Source organism: Neomonachus schauinslandi, chromosome 7 (assembly GCF_002201575.2).
Source record: "Neomonachus schauinslandi chromosome 7, ASM220157v2, whole genome shotgun sequence".
NCBI lineage: Eukaryota > Metazoa > Chordata > Mammalia > Carnivora > Phocidae > Neomonachus > Neomonachus schauinslandi.
In genome coordinates this window covers 4,134,068-4,157,542 of record NC_058409.1, presented here as the reverse complement: position 1 = coordinate 4,157,542, position 23,475 = coordinate 4,134,068, and the positions used below count along the sequence as shown (strand labels likewise).

The window sequence follows — 23,475 nt, the reverse complement described above, 5'->3', positions numbered from 1 at the left end:
CCCCCTCCTTCACCAGCCCAGTGGTGAGCTGTTCCTTCTCTGATCTGAGGCTGGCTTGGGGCAGTACCTTTCAGCCCAGGCTTCTACTTCAGAAGGTACAGATTTCAGGGTGGCATGTCACTTCCCCCAGCTTGGCCCAGCAAATTCCTGGTGCCAGTCCTTGCAAGGGGTATCTGGTCCCAGAATGCGTCTGCAGCCCTCATCTTACCTGGAAGGCCTGTGAGTGCACAGAGTTGTGCTATATTTATATGGCACTTATGTTACGTGAAGTGTCCAGGCTGCTGGGTCACTTTTCTGTCACCACACTGTTGTAAGGAAGAGAGAGCAGGGATTATTTCCCCAGTTTGATATGTAACGGAAGCTACAGAAGCCTTGAGCACAAAGGGCTTGCCTAAGTGTGGACAGGCAGATACTGTGAGGGCCATCTGCATTCTGCTGCAAACCTTCAGGGAGGGGAATTCAGTGCCCCGTCAGACAGCCTCTCTGGTAAGACCTTTCCTCCCTAGACTGAACCAGAATTCCTCTCCCCTGTCATTTTCACTGAAAGTACTAGTCCTGTGCTCTGCCTGACCCTGTCACAAGATAGCCTTCTCACAGGGGTACCACGATCTCAGACCACTCAGCCAGGACCAGTGATAGACTTAACCAAAAGCTGTGGATGTGTTTTAACTGAATTTATTCATACCATTCTGTCATACAAGAGGAATTGTATGTGGCTATAACCAGAAGTCTCATCTCACAGACATTGCTCACTGGTCCTTGTATAAATCTTTTCTCCTTTCTTTGTTCTTGATGAGCTGTGTTTCTGGGTCTCCAAGGGGTGTAGGGATGTTGGGAGAATGGGAGAGGGAAAAATAGACACAACACTGATTTAAAACTTTGATTTTACTTCTTCCAGCCAAGATCTGTCTTTTAAGTTCAGAGCATGAATTCGTTCCAAATTGTAAAAAAATTCAGGGTATCTTAGGGTATGGTTTATGGGAAGGCAATTGAAACAATTTTCACTTCCTTCTCCTTATCTTTCCAGTCCTCTTTTGGAGGTAGTGGGGGTGGGCAGGATACAGTATTTTCGCTTCTAATTCTCTCTTATCTTGTGATCAGATCTTCCTGTTTCTTCCATTTTCATATATCCCAATTTCAGTTTCATTCCCAGAATTCAGGTACCTAGCTCCTTGTTTCTGTCCTTCTTCCCCCTTCTCCCCTCCATAACACCTCCTCATGAAATCTCCATCAGAAGCCCAGGGCCTCTTTTCCCAGGTCAATGTGGCACCTATCACCCTGGCTTCTTACCTCTCAGACCAAAGGTTTTCTCTTGTTTCCATCCAAGAATTCAGCCCAAACCAGTTCTCTAACCAGGCTCTTTCTGCTTGGGACAGTCCTTTTGCAGCCGGGGAATTTCTACCGTTAGATCTTCCTGTGAGCCTTGGAATTTCAACAAAGGATTGTTGAACATCCAACATCATTGGATGTTGAGTTCTGGTGCACAAACAGTTCCCCATTTTGTCCCCATTGAACTGCCTTCGATAGAGAAGGATTATTATTAGAGGTGGGAATGTGACATCTCATGGGCTGGTTGGTCTGCCCCACTTTTCAGCATCCTACCATGTCCTTTGTCCTGGAGGGTGATTTTAGTTCCTGATATCTTGTATCTACAAACCAGTATTTCCCAGCTTTTTACACTTTTCGGAATTATCATTTTCCTTCTTACTTTGACATGGAGTGTGAGTGTGTAGGCCTCCCGTATCCCCCAACTCCCTTCGTGAGGAAAGCATAAAGAGAGGGCAGAGATGCAGAGACAGTGGCTACTGGCTGGCACATGGGCGTGGGCTTGCATTTCCTGCCATGGTCCATGAAGTCAGCTCAGCTGGAAACCTTGGGGACACACACACACACACACACACACACGTCCAGCCTCAGTGAGGTGCCAGCTCTTTTCTCACTCTGCTTCTTCAGGGCTAGGCTCCAGCTGCTTCTGCCAGAACTTCCCTGCTGCCCCACTGTGCACCTGTCATGCTGGACACACAGCCATCTGAGAGCATTTGCACTCAAGGGTGTGTTAGTGGAAGGAATGAGTGCAGAAATGCCTGGGTCTAAAATCTGGCCATACCCCTCACTAAGTCTTGGGACCTTCAGCCAGTTGGCACTTATTCTGAGATTCACACCTCTGATCTGTAGAATGGGATGATAATGCACACTCTGCAGAGCTGCTGGGAGGGTTCTGCATGCGGAGGCCTCTGTGCACTTGGTTTATTTCCTTAGCCCCAGGCAGGGGGGAGCCTTTAGGGCACGCCCTGCCTTTTTGTGTCTCTAGAACCCTTCATAATTCCTGGTTTCATGTAGAAACAAGTTAGTGAGCGGAATCTGTCAGTAACCACACACTGCTAAGTTCCTGCCTGCTGTGTCGAACACAGGAGGGAAGTGGGTTGGGGAAGGGCCTCGTGCCTGTAGAACAAGTGCTCATCACTTTGGTAGGGCTGGCCCTAGACTGGGTGTGCATGAGTAGCCAGTAGTTCTCAGTTCCCCACACTCACTTCCCAGGATCAGACACAGACAAGGCTTTTCCTGGGGGCTCCCTCACCCCCTTTCACAGGGCTACCACATCATCCTGAGATTAAGTCCTTTATTCCTTAGGTCTCATGGTTCTTACCCCAGGGACAAGTCTGTCCTGTGCTCCTGTACTCAGAGTGGACAGCTCTCATTACCCACCTGGAAAGAAAAAAACAAAAAGAACAACAGCTGTCCCCCTTCTGCTTTTGGCAGCAGGTGTTTCCTCTCTGGCTTCTTTTTTGGCACCTTGGTTCTTGTTCTCACATCCCTGCACCCTGTGGCCCCTCTGAGGCCCCAACTCCTCCCTCCCGGAAGCTAGAGTTTAGCAGGTTGATGAGCGCTGTCCCCAGACCTTGGCCTTGGATTTGGTGGACGCACCATCTGGCTGCCCCGCCTACCTCAGGCAGGGCTCTCCCCGTCAACTCTGTGAGGCTCCGGGCTCGGGCTGGGGAGAGCAGGACTCCCGAAGTCTCGACCGGACCGGGTTGAGGGGTCGGGACTGAGAGCAGGGAAGGGCCCAGTGTAACAGCTGTCAACACAGCGCCTCCCGAAGTTCAGGACCCCGCAAAACTGGGGATGTCCGGACGGCGGCTACCCGCCGCGTCGGGCGGAGGAGGCGGGCCGGGGAAGCAGGGCCCCCGGCGCGTGCGGGCGGCCGGTCCCGCCCCTCGGCCTCCGCGCCCCGCCCGTCCCGGGGAAGGGCCACGTTGCTCGCCTGGCGGGCCGGCCCGGCGCGGGTAGGAAGGGCCGGCCGGGAGGAAGGCGCCGGCGTCCGCGCGAGCGCTGGAACGCGCCGGGGCACCGGGCTCGTTCCCCGCGCCCCGGGGCCGCCCAAGCGCAGGTCCGGGAGGTGGGGAGGACCTGGTGAGTAGGGGCCCGGAACGCCGGCGTCCGTCCGTGCTGAGGCTTGTCCCGGGGAGGGGATGGAGGTCCGACCGAAGGAGGCCCCGCGGGAGCAGAGAGGGCGCTCCCGGGGCTCGGGTCCCGGCTTGAGAAGCGGCTCCTCTCCGAGCGCCGCGTGTCCCCCGACAGCCCGCGTGCCCGGGAGCCCCCGCGAGAGGGACCCGGCCCGGCCCGCCCCGGGTTTCGGCCGCGCACCCCTCCCGAGCCGGGAAGTCGAACTCCGCGTTCCGTTCTCGGAATCCCGGGCCTCCAGCTGCTGGAGGAGGGCGGGCTCCGCGGGGAGCGAGGCGGGTGTGCAGCTCGGTGGTAGGGCGTGCGTGGGTGCGGGGCCGGGGGAGGTGGGAGGTGGGATTACTGCGGAAGGTTTGGGGAGCGGGACGGGGGGATGGCGGCCTTCGCCAAACCCCACCCCAGCGTCCTTTCCACCGGTTACTGGGGTTCTTTCTCAGCCGCAAGGAAGAACTGACTCAATATGAAAATACGTAAATTGGAAAGAAAACTTTTTTCTACCTGTTCGCTGACGTGTGTGGAGTCGGGGGCTTCTGAGACGTACAGAGCCCCCATCTTACAGACTGGAGCAGAGGGGCCGTGTGGCCAGCTGATCTGCGTTGGTATTGAACAGCGAGCCCCAGGGTGAGGCTCCACCTTGGTTAACCCTTGCCCCTGTGGCCTGCTTAATCACTCTGCTTTAGGTCATCACTGGCGGAGAGAGCCAGCTTTGTTTTCTGTCGTTTGTAACAGTTTTCAGACCATGGAGCCTTTTCTCTTAGATGCTTACATCCCGAGTCCGCCTCCCATGGTGAATCACCCCTGTCTGACCCCATTCCTGGAGACCATGGAGCTCGTCTGGATTCCTGCTTCTGTGTCCTTTTCTGAGTTAGAAAGCACTGTAGTTATGTTTAACCTCAGGGGCATATGTGACACCTTAAACTCACTTCCGGTTTGGGCCGTTGGGGGAAATTGTCCTGTCCTTTTCATCATCAGAAACCAGGGAGCCTGGGGAAGATCCAAATCACCTCTTTTTCAGTTCAACTAAGGGAACCAAGGCACAAGTCGGTCAAGTGACTTGCCCAAGGTTACCTGGTTTCCCAGGCTTTCATACTTTTTGCTGCACTAACGTCGTCCTTCCTTTTAGCCTTTTCTTTTTCAGGATGAGTAACCTGCATCCCTTCCTCCTAGGTCTTACTCTCTAAGCTCCTGAATTATTTAGTGTATCTTCCTTGACTTCTTTTCATTTCTCCCGTCCTTGTGAAAGTATGGAGCCTGATATGCAGGAGACTAGCAGAGGTCTAATAATGAACGAGAAAGTAATTCAATTAGGTCTCCATTATCTGAGGTGTATTCTGTACTTTGGATTTTTTAGGCAATGCTTTTTAACATGGTAAGCAAGACAAAGATAGAAGGGAAAGCCTGCAATATTACTTTAACTCCCATACTTTTTTTGAAGCTAAGTATGACTTCTCCATTATTGCTCATGAAGGGAAGTTAACTATCTGGTGTTCTCTTGCTGTTTAAGATACAGTTTTGCCAGAGAGTGGGGACTGGCTGCAGAATACCATGGAATCAGGGTGTTGGAAAGGGATCACAGCTTCTAGGCAGTCCTTCAGAGGAAAAAAACTGAGACCCACGGGAGTTGGGACCTGCTCAGAGCCTCCTGGGTTTGGGCTTAGGGTTTACACACTAAAAATGCTCACTTATCTTCCACCACGGTGCAGATGTCTTTGTACTTGGTGGTGTGGATCAACTGTGCCACTTCCCCAAAGGAGTGTGAAAACTCTAGCAGATCGGAACTAGTTGTTTTTTTTTTTTTAAATTTTAAAGTCAGAACTAGTTTTGAATCTGCACCTTGCAGGCAAATGTCATTAATAACAGAACATCAGGAGCTCAGGTTAGGGTTAAGGACTCTTGTTCTATTTTAGAAAAAGGAGGTGTGGCAGATTGTATTTTCCCAAAATGGTCTCCCCACAGATGTCCCATTCCACTTGTTGTTACAATTGCACATTGTTCTCCACCCACCAGTGGTGGGATCTGTGGTTTTCTCCCTTTGAGTGTGGGCAGGCGTTCATGATTCCTCTGACCTATGACTAAAAGGCAGAAGTGATCCAAGGCTGGATTGTGATAAGGATACAGTGTCACCTGGTTTACTCTGTTTCTTGGGACACTCATCTTTGGAACCCAGCCTTCAAGTTCAAGTTCAGAGGAAGCCCAGGCCACGTGAAGAGGCCTCGTGGAGGTGTTGCAGCTGGCACTGCATCAAAGCATGCTAACATCAACCTGCAGACGTATGACCGAGTAAGCCTTTGAGGGAGAGTCCACCCCCCAGCTTCTGAGTCTTCCAGCTGAGGTCCCAGACATCATGGAGCAGAGACAGGTCATCCGCTCTGCCCCACTGTCCAAATTCCTGACCTGTTGAAACTGTGAGAGAGAATAAATGATAGCTATTGAACATTAGATGTTTTTATTGTTCAGTAATAGCTATTGATAAGGAAGGGAATATGAGTAGAGGCAGACCCTCAGATTTTGGACTTGGGGCTTTGAGCACAGAGGACAGGAGGAGCAGTGCTGTGCTTATCAGGGGTACTTAGATTCTCTTTCACTCATTATTTCAGGTACTTACTACTATATCACACATCACCTCAAAACTTAATGGCTTGAAACAACAGAATCATTTTATTCCTATCTTAGCTCTGTGGTTCTTGATCGTGGTCATTCACGTGGTTGCAGTCGGATGTGGCCACGGCTGGGATCATCTGAAAGGCTTCCTCCCATGTGCAGTTGTTGATGCTTGCTGTTGGCTAGAACCTTAGCTTGGGTTGTGAACTGGAATACCTGTGGGTGGCCTGTCCTTGTGGTTTGGGCTTCCTCCGACTTTTGTGGCCGCATTCAAAGAGCATGCATCTCAGGAGCAACTGGTGGAAACCGTATTGCCTTCCATGGACTAGTTTTGCGAATCATGCGTGGTCACATAGCCACAGATCAAAGAGGGAGCATAGACCTCGCATCGCCCACGTTCTTCTAGTGGGAAGAATGGCATTACGTTCTTGTAAGAAGAACGTGTGGGGTGGGATATGTGGTGATCGTCTTTGGAAAATGTACTCCTTCACTCTCGTGCTCCTGGTTTGGTTTCTCCCTGATTCAGCTAATAATGCAAGCAGTCCACCAGCTAGCCACTTGAACTTCATATGTGTGTCAAGCACTGTGATAGGGTTAAAGGTCATAGAGCTTTTTCCCTCAGGAGTAAAGTGAGAACCACATGAGCACAGCCACAGATTCTGTTACAGTGTGAAGGGGAGAAACAGGAGGTGTGGGGAGCGTGTGGTGTGAGGGTAGTTGTGGGAAGGCCTGGCTCTACCTGGGATGTTACGGAAGGATTTGCTGAACCGGGCTCGAAAGGGTGTGCGAGTTCCTATGGTGGGTCCTTGGGTGATGTTTCAAGATAAAGGAAGAGCTGGAGCAAAGACTGCAGCATATAAGTGTACTCGTTGGGGGAAATAAGTAGCTTGCTGAAGCCAGAGATGGGGTTCAGAGGTTAATGGCTGGGGGTGAGCTTGAAAAAGGATGTTGGAGTTAATTTGTTCTGAAGGCGTTGTGTGTTGTAATGAATTTGAGTTTAATTCTGTGAGCAGTGGTAGCCCCTGCCGGTTTTTAAGGCAGGTTAGTGTTGTGACCAGCTGGGCACTCTAGGAAAGAAGGATGCTTGGTGCTGTTGGGAAGGTTGCTTAGGGGAGAGCAAGATTGGCGTTAGGTAGACCAGCTGAGAAGCTACATCAAGAGTTCAGGCTTAAAACAGTATCGCATAAGGAAAGAGAGTTCAGGTTCAAGGGCTTGAAATGGGACTGTGGCAGTGAATGAGTAACTGTCTCTTCGATTTTCATAATTCTGAAATGCTTGGGGCTGGATAGGTTTCAGAATTTGGAATTTTTTTGGATTTTAAAAAGATGATCTGGTGCATTTATGATATAGTATGAAATGTGGAACAGCACACCATAATCTAGCATCTTGATTTCTGTGGCAAATTATAAATAGTCACACTAAATGGATAATAAATACTATAAATAGCCTTACATTAGATCACACCAGATTTCACCAAAGGTTTTGCTGCCAAATGAGTGTAGAAAACTTCTCTTTTTCAGGGCTTTTTGGGCTTGGGAATTGTAGTTAAGGGATTGTGGGTGAGTGGCATTTGCACAGAAGTCACTTTTTAGGTCATTGGTAAATCTCTCTTGATGGTCAAAGATCCTAGCACAACAGCTTGGCTGCACTGGGGGAGCTGGTCCCCGTCCTTGAATAGCTTGTAGCTGAGGGGGTTTAACAGATCTTGAGCAAGAAGTTGCACTGATACCAATGATTGTGATTGTGAAGGGGGGGGGGTAGACTTCACATTGTCTGACATCTTCCCTGGCAGAGACATGAGTGAGAGCACAAGTGAAGGAGGGAGGGAGGAACAGACCAGGCATTCAGGCACATGCAGAGGCCTTGAGTCAGGCTCAGAAGGATCTAGTAGAATGGAGCAGAGGGAGCCAGCTGGAGGGGGGACGGAGGAATGACTCGCTAACATTTATGTCACAGCTGGGCACTATTCTAAACACCTGATGCACATTATCTCACCCAATCTTTATAGCAGTCCAGTGAGGTATTCTATTATGATTTCCATATTAGAGGTGAGAAGATTGAGTTTCAGAGATGTGAAAAAACGTGGGCTGGTGCCAAGCAAACTCCTGATGGTAGGACTGAGAGCAGCACTTCCTCGATGAATGTGTTGGCTTGCCGGCTTTATCGTCCCTCGGGCACAGCACGTGTGTGTGTGCACACACCATTCATTAACTTCCACACACACAGGACGATCCTGTCCTGGAGAGTATGTGAAGAAGCAGTAGGAAATGGCACTGGCTCTTGAGGACTCTGTGTAGAGAAGCAGTGCGGCTTGGGAATAGACATGTTGCGTTCTCTCCGGAAAGAGGACCAAGTTCTGTTTCACAATTTAGAAAAAAATGGTCATGGTCTGGAGAACGAGGGCCTGAGCCCTTAGGTAGAGGCTTCGGCTGGACTGGGACAGCTGTTTCCTGTGGGCCGTCCGGCCATGCTTGATGCTTACAAACATGCTTAGAGTCCAGTCCTCTGAGGGACTGAGAAGATTGCTTTGATCTGCATGGCTTAGAAGGGTGGGAGACAGGAGGGCTTCTCGGCTTCTGGAAGTGGATGTGGGCCACCTAGTTCCTAATGTCTGGAGAAGAGTGAAGGCTTTTACATGTCATCTGCAGGGTAGGGAATGTGTGATCCCTTGGGGTTTTGCCACCAGTCTGAGAACTTGCTGGTCTGAGGTGGCTCATCAATAAGTCAGAGACAGGTCTGTTCCTCCAACCTTGAGGTAGCATTTCAGATGATGGAGTTCAGTCTCCTTTTTCCTTCCTCCATCCCTTCCTGCCCAGTCAGTTAGGAGGCAAGAATTCAGGGGATTGGGAACCTTGGACAGGAGATTGGAGGGAAAGATCCAACAATGACCACATCCTGAGGGGGAGTGAGGAAGTTAACTGGAAATCTGTTGTCTCTCTCTTCTTCTAGGAAACCCTGATTTGTATATGAGCACTGATAACATTGAAATTTAATGACACAGTGGAGTGGAAATGCACTTTAGTTTTTTTTTTTTCTCCTTTTTTTTATGTTAATCACCATACATTACATCATTAGTTTTTGATGGAGTGTTCTATGATTCATTGTTTGCGTATGACACCCAGTGCTCCATTCAGTACGTGCCCTCTTTAATACCCATCACCAGGCTAACCCATCCCCCCACCCCTCTCCCCTCTAGAACCCTCAAGTTTGTTTCTCAAGTCCATATCTCTCATGATTCATCTCCCCCTCCAATTTCCCCCCCTTCATTTTTCCCTTCCTACTATCTTCTTCTTTTTTTTTTTTTTAAACATAATGTATTATTTGTTTCAGAGGTACAGATCTGAGATTCAACAGTCTTGCACAATTCACAGCACTCACCATAGCACATACCCTCTCCAGTGTCTATCACCCAGTCACCCCATTCCCTCCCACCCCACCCCCCACTCCAGCAACCCTCAGTTTGTTTCCTGCAATTAAGAATTCCTCATATCAGTGAGGTCATATGATACATGTCTTTCTCTGTTTGACTTATTTCACTCAACATAATACCCTCCAGTTCCATCCACATCGTTGCAAATGGCAAGATCTCATTCCTTTTGATGGCTGCATAATATTCCATTGTGTATATATACCACATCTTCTTTATCCATTCATCTGTCAATGGACATCTTGGCTCTTTCCACAGTTTGGCTTTTGTGGACATTGCTGCTATAAACATTGGGGTGCACGTACCCCTTCAGATCCCTACATTTGTATCTTTGGGGTAAATACCCAGTAGTGCAATTGCTGGATCATATGGTAGCTCTATTTTCAACTTTTTGAGGAACCTCCATACTGTTTTCCAGAGTGGCTGCACCAGCTTGCATTCCCAACAGTGTGGGAGGGTTCCCCTTTCTCCTCATCCCCACCAACATCTGTCGTTTCCTGACTTGTTAATTTTAGCCATTCTGACTGGTGTGAGGTGGTATCTCATTGAGGTTTTGATTTGGATTTCCCTAATGCCAAGTGATGTTGAGCACTTTTTCATGCGTCTGTTGGCCATTTGGATGTCTTCTTTGGAAAAATGTCTGTTCATGTCTTCTGCCCATTTCTTGATTGAATTATTTGTTCTTTGGGTGTTGAGTTTGATAAGTTCTTTATAGATTTTGGATACTCGCCCTTTATCTGATATGTCATTTGCAAATATCTTCTCCCATTCTGTCGGTTTTCTTTTGGTTTTGTTGACTGTTTCCTTTGCTGTGCAAAAGCTTTTTATCTTCGTGAGGTCCCAATAGTTCATTTTTGCCCTTGCTTCCCTTGTCTTTGGCGATGTTCCTAGGAAGAAGTTGCTGCGGCTGAGATCAAAGAGGTTGCTGCCTGTGTTCTCCTTTAGGATTTTGATGGACTCCTGTCTCACATTTAGGTCTTTCAACCATTTTGAGCCTATTTTTGTGTGTGGTGTAAGGTGTGTGTGGTGTAAGAATGACAGTTTCATTCTGCTGCATGTGGCGGTCCAATTTTCCCAGCATCATTTGTTGAAGAGACTGTCTTTGTTCCCTTGGACATTCTTTCCTGCTTTGTCAAAGATGAGTTGACCATAGAGTTGAGGGTCCATTTCTGGGCTCTCTATTCTGTTCCATTGATCTATGTGTCTGTTTTTGTGCCAGTACCATGCTGTCTTGATGATGACAGCTTTGTAATAGAGCTGGAAGTCCAGAATTGAGATGCCCCCGGCTTTGCTTTTCTTTTTCAACATTCCTCTGGCTATTCGGGGTCTTTTCTGGTTCCATACAAATTTTAGGATTATTCATTCCATTTCTTTGAAAAAAGTGGATGGTATTTTGATAGGGATTCCATTGAATGTGTAGATTGCTCTAGGTAGCATTGACATCTTCACAATATTTGTTCTTCCAATCCATGAGCATGGAACGTTTTCCCATTTCTTTGTGTCTTCCTCATTTTCTTTCATGAGTATTTTAGAGTTTTCTGAGTACAGATTCGTTGCCTCTTTGGTTAGATTTATTCCTAGGTATCTTATGGTTTTGGGTGCAGTTGTAAATGGGATTGACTCCTTAATTTCTCTTTCTTCTGTCTTGTTGTTGGTGTATAGGAATGCCACTGATTTCTGTGCATTGATTTTATATCCTGCCACTTGACTGAATTCCTGTATGAGTTCTAGCAGTTTTGGGGTGGAGTCTTTTGGGTTTTCCACATAAAGTATCATATCATCTGTAAAGAGTGAGAGTTTGACTTCTTCCTTGCCGATTTGGATGCCTTTGATTTCTTTTTGTTGTCTGATTGCTGTGGCTAGGATTTCCAATACTATGTTGAATAGCAGTGGTGATAGTGGACATCCCTGCCGCGTTCCTGACCTTAGGGGGAAAGCTCTCAGTTTTTCCCCATTGAGAATGATATTCGCTGTGGGTTTTTCATAGATGGCTTTTATGATATTGAGGTGTATGTACCCTCTATCCCTATACTCTGAAGAGTTTTGATCAAGAAAGGATGCTGTACTTTGTCAAATGCTTTTTCTGCCCATGGAGAGCATCATATGGTTCTTGTTCTTTCTTTTATTAATGTATCACAGTGTTTGATTTGCGAGTGTTGAACCAACCTTGCAGGCCAGGGATAAATCCCACTTGGTCGTGGTGAATAATCCTTTTAATGTACTGTTGGATCCTATTGGCTAGTATTTTGGTGAGAATTTTTGCATCCATGTTCATCAGGGATATTGGTCTGTAATTCTCCTTTTTGATGGGGTCTTTATCTGGTTTTGGGATCAAGGTAATGGTGGCCTCATAAAATGAGTTTGGAAGTTTTCCTTCCATTTCTATTTTTTGGAAAGTTTCAGAAGAATAGGTATTAATTCTTCTTGCAATGTGTGGTAGAATTCCCCTGGGAAGCCATCTGGCCCTGGGCTTTTGTTTGTTGGGAGATTTTTGATGACTGCTTCAATTTCCTTAGTGGTTATAGGTCTGTTCAGGTTTTCTATTTCTTCCTGGTTCAGTGTTGGTAGTTGATACATCTCTAGGAATGCATCCATTTCTTCCAGATTATCTAATTTGCTGGCATAGAGTTGCTCATAATATGTTCTTAGAATTGTTTGTATTTCTTTGGTGTTGGTTGTGATCTCTCCTTTTCATTCATGATATTATTTATTTGGGTCATTTCTCTTTTCTTTTTGATAAGTCTGGCCAGGGGTTTATCAGTCTTGTTAATTCTTTCGAAGAACTAGCTCCTAGTTTCTTTGATCTGTTCTGCTGTTCTTTTGGTTTCTGTTTCATTGAATTCTGCTCTGCTCTTCATTATTTCTCTTCTCCTGCTGGATTTAGGCTTTATTTGCTGTTCTTTCCCCAGCTCCTTTGGGTGTAGGGTTAGGTTGTGTACTTGAGACCTTTCTGGTTTCTAGAGAACGGCTTGTATTGCTATATACTTTCCTCTTAGGACTGCCTTTGCTGCATCCCAAAGATTTTGAACAGGTGTTTTCATTTTCATTTGTTTCCATGATTTTTTTTAATTCTTCTTTAATTTCCTGGTTGACCCATTCATTCATTAGTAGGATGCTCTTTAGCTTCCATGTATTTGAGTTCTTTCTGACTTTCCTCTTGTGACTGAGTTCTAGTTTCAAAGCATTGTGGTCTGAAAATATGCAGGGAATGATCCCAATCTTTTGGTACCGGTTGAGACCTGATTTGTGACCTAGGATGTGATCTATTCTGGAGAATGTTCCATGGGCACTAGAGAAGAATGTGTATTCCGTTGCTTTGGGATGGACTGTTCTGAATAGATCTGTGAAGTCCATTTGGTCCAGTGTGTCATTTAAAGTCATTATTTCCTTGTTGATCTTTTGCTTAGATGATCTGTCCATTTCAGTGAGGGGGGTGTTAAAGTCTCCCTACTATTATTGTGTTGTTGTCGATGTGTTTCTTTGCTTTTGTTATTAATTGGCTTATACAATTGGCTGCTCCCATGTTAGGGGCATAGATATTTACAATTGTTAGATCTTCTTGTTGGATAGACCCTTTAAGTAGGATATAGTGTCCTTCCTCATCTCTTATTACAGTCTTTGGTTTAAAATCTAATTTGTCTGATATAAGGATTGCCACCCCAGGTTTCTTTTGGTGTCCATTAGCATGGTAAATGGTTTTCCACCCCCTCACTTTCAATCTGGGGGTGTCTTTGGTTCTAAAATGAGTCTCTTGCAGACAGCATATCGATGAGTCTTGTTTTTTAATCCAATCTGATAGCCTGTGTCTTTTGATTGGGGCATTTAGCCCATTTACATTCAGGGTAACTATTGAAAGATAGGAATTTAGTGCCATTGCATTGCCTGTAAGGTGACTGTTACTGTATATTGTCTGTGTTCCTTTCTGGTCTGTGTTGCTTTTAGGCTCTTTCTTTGCTTAGAGGACCCCTTTCAAGATTTCTTGTACGGCTGGTTCCGTGTTTGCAAATTCCTTTAGTGTTTGTTTGTCCTGGGAGCTTTTTATCTCTCCTTCTATTTGCAATGACAGCCTAACTGGATATAGTATTCTTGGCTGCATATTTTTCTCCTTTAATGCTCTGAATATACCATGCCAGTCCTTTCTGGCCTGCCAGGTCTCTGTGGATAGGTCTGTTGCTAATCTAATGTTTCTACCATTGTAGGTTACAGATCTCTTCTCCCGAGCTGCTTTCAGGATTTTCTCTTTGTCTCTGAGACTCATAAGTTTTACTACTAGATGTCGGGGTGTTGACCTAATTTTATTGATTTTGAGGGGGCTTCTCTGTGCCCCCTGGATTTTGATGCCTGTTTCCTTCCCCAGGTTGGGGAAATTGTCTGCTACAATTTGCTCCAATATACCTTCTGCCCCTCTCTCTCTTTCTTCTTCTTCTGGGATCCCAATTATTCTAATGTTGTTTCGTCTTATGGTATCACTTATCTCTCGAATTCTGCCCTCGTGATCCAGTAGTTGTTTATCTCTTTTTCTCAGCTTCTTTATTTTCCATCATTTGGTCTTCTATATCACTAATTCTTTCTTCTGCCTCATTTATCCTAGCAGTTAGAGCCTCCATTTTTGATTGCACCTCATTAATCGCCTTTTGGATTTTGACTTGGTTAGATTTTAGTTCTTTTATTTCTCCAGAAAGGGTTTCTCTAATATCTTCCATGCTTTTTTCAAGCCAAGCTGGTATCTTTAAAATCATCATTCTGAACTCTAGTTCTGACATCTTACTAATGTCCGTTATTGATTAGGTCCCTGGCAGTCGGTACTGCCTCTCGTTCTTTTTTTTTGAGGTGATTTTTTCCGTGTTGTCATTTTGTCCAGAGGAGAATAGATGAATGAGAGAACAAAATGCTAACAGGGTAACAACGACCCCAGAAAAATATACACTAAACAAATCAGAAGAGAACTGAAACCGGGGGAAAAGAAAGGGAAAGAAAGAAAAAAGAAAAAGATTTAAAAAAAAATGAATATGGGGGCGCCTGGGTGGCTCAGTTGGTTGAGCATCTGCTTTCGGCTCGGGTCGTGGTCCTGGGGTCCTGGGATCGAGCCCCGCATCGGGCTCCCTGTTCGGTGGGGAGCCTGCTTCTCCCCCTCCTCCCCGCTCAGTGTTCTCACTCGCTATCTCTGTCTCTGGCTCTCAAATAAATAAAATCTCCAAAAAAAAAATTAAAAAAAAAATGAATATGATCAAATATGATCAAGCTGATGCATAGATCAGTGCCACACACTAGATTTTGGGTATATTTTGGTCTGTTAGAAGAAAGTGTCTCTCAAAATTTTAAAGAAAGAAAAACTTATATATGTTCAAAAATAAGGGTAAATATGATGAAGGGATGGAACATGACTGTAAAGATGAAAATTATAAAAGATTTTATAAAAGGAATTGATAAGTTTGTTGAAAAAAGAAAAGAGGAATTAAAAAAAAATGGAGAGAATGTGATCAGGCAGGAGACTAGAACAAAACCATACACTAAAGATTTAGGGTGTATTTTGGTCTGTTAGAAGAAACTGTATCCCAAAATTTTAAAGAGAGAACTATATATATATATATGTATATGGAAAATAAGGTTAACTACTATGAAGGGATAGAATATGATTCTAAAAATGAAAAGTAAAAAAGATTTTTAAAAAAAAAGGGATAAGATGTTGGTTGGAAAAGGGAAAAAAAAATTCAAAAAAAAAGAAAAAGTTAAAAAAATTATCTTTTAAAGACTAAGGAATCATGGGAAAAAAAGCCATGGATTCTATGTGCAGTATTCCCCTAGTGCTGGAGTTCTGCTGTTCTCATTGATCGGTAAACTTGGTCTTGGCTGGCTGTTCTTGCTGATCTTCTGCGGGAGGGGCCTGTTGCCATGGTTTCCAAAAGTCTTTGCTGGAGGTAGAATTGCCCCACCCTTGCCCGGTCCGGGCTAAGTAATCTGCTCCGGTTTGCTCTCCGGAGCTTTGGTTCCCTGCAAGCTTTCCGTACAGCTTTGGAGGCGGAGAGTGAAAATGGCGGCCTCCCAATCTCCGCCCCAGAGGAGCCGAGAACTCGGGGCCCCGCTCCTCAGTGAGCCCCCAGAGAAAAGCCGCCAGTCACTCTCGTCTCCCCGGTCTCCGGCCGCACTCCGTGCTCCCCCGGCCTGTGACCGAGCGTTTCTATCTCTGGCACCCGACCCCGGGTGGAGTCTCCAAACCCAGCAGATCCCTGCGGTGCGCTCCCGCGCGGCTCCTCCTGGGGGAGGAAGTTGAGTCTCCCCGGATCGGCCGCTTGTTGGGTCCCTGCTGGAGGAGCAGTGGCCTGACTGTGCCCGGATCACGGTTTATGGCAACCCGGAGCTGAGAGCCCGCGCGTCGGCTCCGTGTATGCAGCCGGCTTCTCCGCTCCGATGCCTGGGAGCTCTGCTACACTCAGGCAGCCCTGGTCTTTCTGTGACCCCGAGGGTCCTGAGACCACGCTGTCCCATGAGGGTTCCACCCCCCACTTAGCCACCGAAGCAACGTCCCTGAGTGGAGCCAACTTCTCAAAGTTCCGATTTTGTGCTCTGCTGCTCTATCACTTGCCAGGAGCGGCCGACGGAGGCCCCTTCCCCGCCATCTATCCTCCCGAATATCGCCTCAGATTCACTTCTCCGCACGTCCTACCTTCCAGAAAGTGGTCCCTTTGCAGTGCAGAGTTGCTGCTATTCTTTTCTTCGATCTCCTATTGAGTTTGTAGGTGTTCAGAATGGTTTGATCCCTATCCAGCTGAGTTCCCGGGACCAGACGAAATCCAAGTCTCCTACTCCTCTGCCATCTTGCTCTGCCCCCTCCCGGACTTGAGTTTTCTGAGGGACTGGTGCTCTGGCGTTGAGGTGGATGGTTTCTCAGAAGAAGAGAGGTGGGGGTGCTGCTGGCAGGGGCTTGGGGAGTCTCCCCAGGAGGGAGACAGAACCAGGTTCCTTTAGAGATCCTTCAGGATCAACACTTTGATCCTTTGACACTGGATCTGCCTGCTCAAGAGCCCAGAAGTGCAGAGATGAGATCTGGAACCTGAGATTCTGGCGGCCATGAGGCAGAGGGTAACTGGCAGAGCAGCGGGCACAACAGGGCACATACCTGAAGCTTCAGGGTGTGAAGAGTGGAGACTAGAAGTAGGAAAGCCAGGGAGAAGTGGCATGGTCCGTAATGTCAACTGTCTGGAAATTGGAGGGTGTGGTAGATCCTTTCAAGTAGGGAGTTCTGGTAGGGGAAGAGGGTTGGTAGGGCCATGCCTTTCTCTAGTAAGATGCTGTCCCAGTCCCTTCCCAGAGCCCGGCAGTCAGCAGGTGTGTGATGAGTGATTAAGGAGTTGAGGACAAATGGGTTGCTTCAATTGCGCCTACTGACGTGCCTAGCTGGGGCCATACTGGACAAAGCTAGTCAGAACTGTGGGCCACGTCCCCATATTGATTTTATGAAACTTTATTTGGAAATAACTTCAATCTACAAAAAAGATGCAACAATTAAAATAGTATAAGGACACTCCTTCCCTACTCAGATTCACCTATTAGCATTTTGCCACATTTGCACGCTCTATGTGTACATGATATTTTTTTCTGAACCATTTGAGAAGTTGCATCTGTCATGACTCTCTACTCCTAATTACTTCAGTCTGAATTGGTGGAGAATTGGGATATTATTTTCCATAACCACAGTATGGCTATTTATCAGTCAACATGGATACTTTAATTGACTACCTACATTCCAATTTTGTCATTTGACCCAATAATGCCTTTTCTTAAAGGAAAAGTTTTATTGAGGTATAGTTGACATAAAGTGCACACACTTAAAATGTACAATTTGATAAGTTTGTATGTATGAATACACCCATGAAACTGTTACCCCAACAAAATAACAGCAAAGTTTCCTACTGTCCCTTTGTAATACCTCCCCTCACTGTCCTCACTGCCTCCATGCCTAGGCAACCACTGATCTGCTTTCTGTCACTGTAGATTACTTTGTATTTTCTGGAGATTTACATAAGTGGAATCAGTGTATGTGCTCTTCTTTCGGTCATTCACAAATCACATATTTTGAGATTCATCCATGTGTTGTATGTGTCAGTAGTTTATTCCTTTGAATATTATTCCATTTTATAGGTAAGCCACAATTTGTTTATCCGTATTCCTCTGTTGATGGGCGTTGGGTTTTTCCCAGTTTTTGGCGATTATGAAGAAAGCTGCTATAAACATTCCAGATAGTTTTTGTATGGATGCATGTTTTTATTTCTCTTGGCTATATATGTAAGAGTGGACTTGGTAACTCTCTGGCATTTTGACAAACTACCAAACTGCTATAAAAGGACATTAATTCCATACCTCACACCATATACAAAAATTAACTCAAAATGAACTATAAACCTAAATGTAAAACCTGAAAGAGAAAACATAGGGAAAGATATGTGTGATTTTGGCAAAGATTCCTTAGATACAATGTGAAAAGCATGATCCACAAAAGATGAAACCCTTGATAATTGAATACCATTAAAATTGAGATCTTCTGGGGCTCCTGGGTGGCTCAGATGGTTAAGTGTCTGCCTTCAGTTCAGATCATGATCCCAGGGTCCTGGGATGGAGCCCCAAGTTGTCAGGCTCCTAGCTCAGTGGGGAGTCTGCTTCTCCCTCTCCCCCTGCTTGTGCTCTGTCTCTCTCTTTCAAATGAATCAGTAAAATATTTTTTAAAAAATAAAGATAAAATTAAGAACTTCTGTTTTTCATTTGACACTCTTAAGAGGACAACTGTTTGGATTTTTGCATCTGATGGGTGAGAAATTTTATCTTAGTAGAGTTTAATTTGCATTTTTCTTGTAAGTGAAGTGAGTATCTTTTCGTATGTCTAAGGACCATTTCAATATCTTTTTGTGAGTTGCCCTTGTCTAAAGACGAGGAGTTTTGGCTTTTTACCCCCTCAGTTTAAAAGTTCTTTGTCTCTTAGCTTTTTATTTGTATGTATATTGCAACATTTTCTCCCAGTTTGTATTTAAACTTGGCTAATGGTGTTCATAACATGCAAAAGTGTTTTACTTATTACTGCATCTAGATTTTGAATCAAACTTAGAAAGCCTTTATCTGTACTCAGGTTATAGAGGAATTGACCCGTGTTTTCTTCTAGCACTTGTATAGTTAAATTTTTTATATTTATATCTCTAATCCACTTGGAAGTTATTTTTCTGTACAGATCTAATTTTGTTTTTCCAAATAGCTACATAGTTGTTATAACAACTAATAAGACCATTTTTTTTTTGCCCTAGTAATTTTAAATACCGCCTATATCATATATTAGGTTTCTACATGTATTTGGGTCTATTTTCTGTAGTTTAAATTGTATTCCTTTGGATGATCTGTTTATTTACCTACTAGCATCAGATAGTTTTAATTATAGAAGCTTTGTCATGTGTAGTATTTTAATGGCCGGTAGGGTTAGTCCCTCTTTCACACGTTGTTTTCATTATTTTCCTAGATGGTCTTGTATTTTTTTTTTTCTTTCATTTTTTAATTTATGTTCAATTAGCCAACATTTAGTACATCATTAGTTTTTGATACAATGTTCAGTGATTCATTAGTTGCATATAACACCCAGTGCTCATCACATTAGTGTTGGTTTGTCTAGCTCCCAAAAAACGTATTTTTATTTGAGATTTCTGATGATGGTGAGATGTCCTAACCAAGAATAAGGATATGTAAGTCCTCCTTTATGTCTTTAGGAACTGTAGTCTTGTTCATGTAGGTTTTGAATATTTCTTGTTAAGTTTATTCTTACATAGTTTATCATTTTTATGGCTGTCGTAAATAGGGTTTTCTCATCCATTGTGACTTGTAATGAATTATTACTTGTGAATATGAAGGCTATTGATTTGTGCATGTTAATTTTTATTTATTTATTTATTTTTATTTTAAAGATTTTATTTATTTATTTGACAGAGAGACAGCAAGAGAGGGAACACAAGCAGGGGGGAGTGGGAGAGTGAGAAGCAGGCTTCCCGAGGAGCAGGGAGCCTGATGTGGGGCTCGATCCCAGGACCCTGGGATCATGACCTGAGCCGAAGGCAGACGCTTAACCGACTGAGCCACCCAGGCGCCCCTGTGCATATTAATTTTTATATCCTGCTACTTTGCTCAATTCTTCAGTTGTTTGAGTTTATCATTGATTCTCTTAGAGTTTCCCAGGCATATTCTTATAGTATCAACAAATAGAGATAGTCATGCTTCTTTTTCTACTTCTGCCTTTGTCTTCTGTAGTCCATTCACACTGGCTGATCCCTCCAACTGGGATGTTAAATAGTCATGTAGATGGTGGGCAGCTTGGCTTTGCCCCTGACGTTTGTGGGAAGGCCTCTAGTGCTTCCTTACTAGGTAGGATCTGGCTTTTGCCTAAAGGTGTGATTATATTAGAGTTTTTATTTTTATTTTTTTTTAAAGATTTTATTTATTTGAGAGAGAGAGAGAGAGAACATGGACGCATGAGCTGGCAGGAGGGGCAGAGGGAGAGAAACTGCAGCAGACTCCCCGGTGAGCGCGGAGCCGGAGTCTCAGGACCCAGAGATCTTGACCTGAGCTGATAGCAAGAGTCGACACTTAACTGACTGAGCCACCCAGGCGCCCCTGATACTAGGGTTTTTAAATCCGTCATCTTTGAGCAGTTTGATTTGAGGAATGGGGGACAGGGGGGCTCCCCTTCACCCCTGCCCCCAAACTCTGGATGGAGGATGGAACTGAAGTCTGCCAGGTATGGAAGGGAAAATAGGATTCCCTTGCTTCCTCCTTTACAACATCACTCTCTACTTCCCCCTCAAACTATACTGCTGTTCTGAGGACTCATGGACTCACTGTGGAGCGGGGGAAGTACGTCGTCCTATCCTGTTTATCCTGGATTAGGAGACAGGCAGCTCCATTCTAAGAGAGCTCTGGGGTGAGCTTCCCGGCCTCCCTCGTCCCCCACTGTTGCTCCTACCCTCGGGTGCCCCTCGGGCCCCCCGGCCTCCAGCCTGGCGCAGCCCCCGTCTTTGTGATGAAGGTTGGTTTTCTCTGTCCTCGCTGCAGGTGCATGGCTGCTTCCTGACCCTGAAGGCCGGAGGGAGCGTCCCTCGGGCGGTGGAAGCCCACTAGGCAAGCCGAGGGCAGCCTCGAGCCCACCCTTGCCGGCCTCCCCCGTGGGGGCCAGGATGCTGAAGAAGCAGTCCGCAGGGCTCGTGCTGTGGGGCGCCATCCTCTTCGTGGCCTGGAACGCCCTGCTGCTGCTCTTCTTCTGGACGCGCCCGTCGCCCGGCCGGCCGCCCTCGGACGGCGCCCTGGATGACGACCCCGCCGGCCTCACGCGCGAGGTGATCCGCCTGGCCGAGGACGCCGAGCTGGAGCTGGAGCGGCAGAGGGGACTGCTGCAGCAGATCCGGGAGCACCATGCGCGCTGGAGCCGGCGGGGGCGGCGGCCCACGGCCGCGCCCCCCGGGCCCCCGCGCGCGCCCGCGTCCGCGCCGCCGGCCGCCATCGCCGTCCTGGTGATCGCGTGCGACCGCAGCACGGTGCGCCGCTGCCTGGACAAGCTGCTGCGCTACCGGCCGTCGGCCGAGCACTTCCCCATCCTCGTCAGCCAGGACTGCGGGCACGAGGAGACGGCGCGCGTCATCGCCTCGTACGGCAGCGCCGTGACGCACCTGCGGCAGCCGGACCTGAGCAGCATCGCCGTGCCGCCCGAGCACCGCAAGTTCCAGGGCTACTACCGCATCGCGCGCCACTACCGCTGGGCGCTGGGCCAGGTGTTCCGCCGCTTCGGCTTCCCGGCCGCCGTGGTCGTGGAGGACGACCTGGAGGTGGCGCCCGACTTCTTCGAGTACTTCGAGGCCACCTACCCGCTGCTGCGCGCCGACCCGACGCTGTGGTGCGTGTCGGCCTGGAACGACAACGGCAAGGAGCAGATGGTGGACGCGGGCCGGCCGGAGCTGCTCTACCGCACCGACTTCTTCCCGGGCCTCGGCTGGCTGCTGCTGGCCGAGCTGTGGGCCGAGCTGGAGCCCAAGTGGCCCAGGGCCTTCTGGGACGACTGGATGCGCAGGCCCGAGCAGCGGCAGGGCCGGGCCTGCGTGCGCCCCGAGGTCTCCAGAACCATGACCTTCGGCCGCAAGGGCGTGAGCCACGGGCAGTTCTTCGACCAGCACCTCAAGTTCATCAAGCTGAACCAGCACTTCGTGCCCTTCACGCGGCTGGACCTGTCCTACCTGCGGCGGGAGGCCTACGACAGGGCCTTCCTCGCGCGCGTCTACGGTGCTCCGCTCCTGCAGGTGGAGACAGTGAGGACCAGTGAGCGCAGCGAGCTGGGCGAGGTGCGCGTGCAGTACACCGGCCGGGACAGCTTCAAGGCCTTCGCCAAGGCGCTGGGGGTCATGGACGACCTCAAGTCCGGGGTCCCCAGGGCCGGCTACCGGGGCATCGTCAGCTTCCTGTTCCGCGGCCGCCGCGTGCACCTGGCCCCGCCGCAGACGTGGGACGGCTACGACCCGAGCTGGAACTAGCTGCGCCGTCCGCCGCGGCCGGGCCCCTGCTTGCCGTCCCGTGGGCCGCGAGGGGGCCGGGGCCCTGGGCCACCTCGTCCTCTCCGTGTGTCTCTCTCGGGTACATTTACCTTTCCTTTTTCCTTTTTTCTGTCTTTTCTTTTTCCGAATGGCATTCGAGAGCACAGAGGAAAGGGGAGGGTTATTCTCCTGTTCTCCGGGGGGTCAAATCAGGGGAACCTCGCTGGGCTATGTTGGGCGGTGTCAGGCAGGAAACCACTGTGTGGTCGGGAGGGACTCGGGCATGTGGGGCCACAGACTGCCGTGTTCCAGGTTTTTTCCTAGAGCGCTTGCAGAGAGCTGGGCAGCTTGAGCTCTCTTTCCCTTGTCCTGGCTCTTCCAGCCAGGGTGCGAGCTCACCTCCTGTATCTGCTCCCCATCCTCACCTCCCCCCAGTTTGAGGGGTTGTTGGGTTATTTGAAAAGGGGACTTAATCTGTGGCCAAAATGAGACTAACCAAAGGGGTGTCATCATCAGAGTCGGGTGGAGCTCTTGGGCTTTCGGGGTTTACCGCCACCCACCCCTATTTCTCTGCTACCCCTGTCCTTATCCCTCACCTCCTCTGTGCTCTTCTTTCCTTGCAGCTTAGCAGTTTGTGATTCTAAGATGAAAAGTTGAAGGGGAAAAGCAAGACTTCTCGTCACCTTATCCCCAGAAGCGGGAAGGGGCGGGGGAGGCATGGTAGGGAGAAAGCCTTGGTGTGCGGGGACGTGCATCCCTCACCCTGCCTCAAAGAAACAGACTCTGTTCCCGGGCCCTAGCCTTTCTAAAAACTGATCCCTTCTCTGTTGCTGTAGGAGGTTTCATGCTGGCCTCGTGGGAGAGCAGTTAGCTCCTTGTGTCCCTGCTCCCCTGGGGTTTGGTGCATAGACTCTGCCCGGAAGGTTGAGGCTTCTGGCGGCCCTCGCAGGGTAGGTGGGCAGCCGAGACCGGATGGTTCCTGCCTCCCTCCCCCGTCCCCCAGGCATTCCCCTGTCTGCTCAGATCAGGATGAGGATGGCGGGTTGGGGAGCAGTGTGTGTGTTTTTGCTTCTGGCCTGACCTCAGTTCATGGAAGAAAGTTGAAGCTACAGAATTATTTTCAAAAATAAAGGCTGAATTGTCTGAAAAACTGTGTATGTGTGTGTGTGTTTATGTATCCTGGAACAGGACGAGGGGCTGGAGAAGGAGGTGAAGGGTAGAGGAAGAAGGAAAAGGAAGGGAGAACAAGGGCTGAGGGAGAGGCCTGGATGGCAAGAGGAAGTGGATCAGCTAAAGGAAGGAAAGCAGATGACCGGAAGATGGGAGCTGGGGGGGCTGGGTGTGAAAGAAGGGCCAGGCGTGGAGGTGGGGGAGGGGGGTGGTCCACGGCTGCAGTCCCCTGCTGCTAATCTCTGGAGCTGGGCTGTGAACCCTCGGTGG

General features: G+C 47.8%; 1 protein-coding gene across 1 annotated transcript; it reads left to right on the top strand.

Annotated features, from left to right (window-relative positions):
- The first annotated feature begins 3,292 nt into the window (after positions 1 to 3,292).
- On the top strand, positions 3,293 to 23,185 carry MGAT1 (alpha-1,3-mannosyl-glycoprotein 2-beta-N-acetylglucosaminyltransferase). The gene is made up of 2 exons (XM_021690910.2): positions 3,293 to 3,411; positions 20,570 to 23,185. Exon 2 carries the CDS (start codon positions 20,692 to 20,694, stop codon positions 22,033 to 22,035), a length of 1,344 nt encoding a protein of 447 aa, XP_021546585.2. The 5' UTR covers positions 3,293 to 3,411; positions 20,570 to 20,691; the 3' UTR covers positions 22,036 to 23,185.
- The last annotated feature ends 290 nt before the right edge of the window (positions 23,186 to 23,475 follow it).

What these genes read in the sequence shown, in the direction of transcription:
- MGAT1 (XM_021690910.2), top strand. Translation starts at nt 20,692, where the DNA reads ATGCTGAAGAAGCAGTCCGCAGGGCTCGTGCTGTGGGGCGCCATCCTC.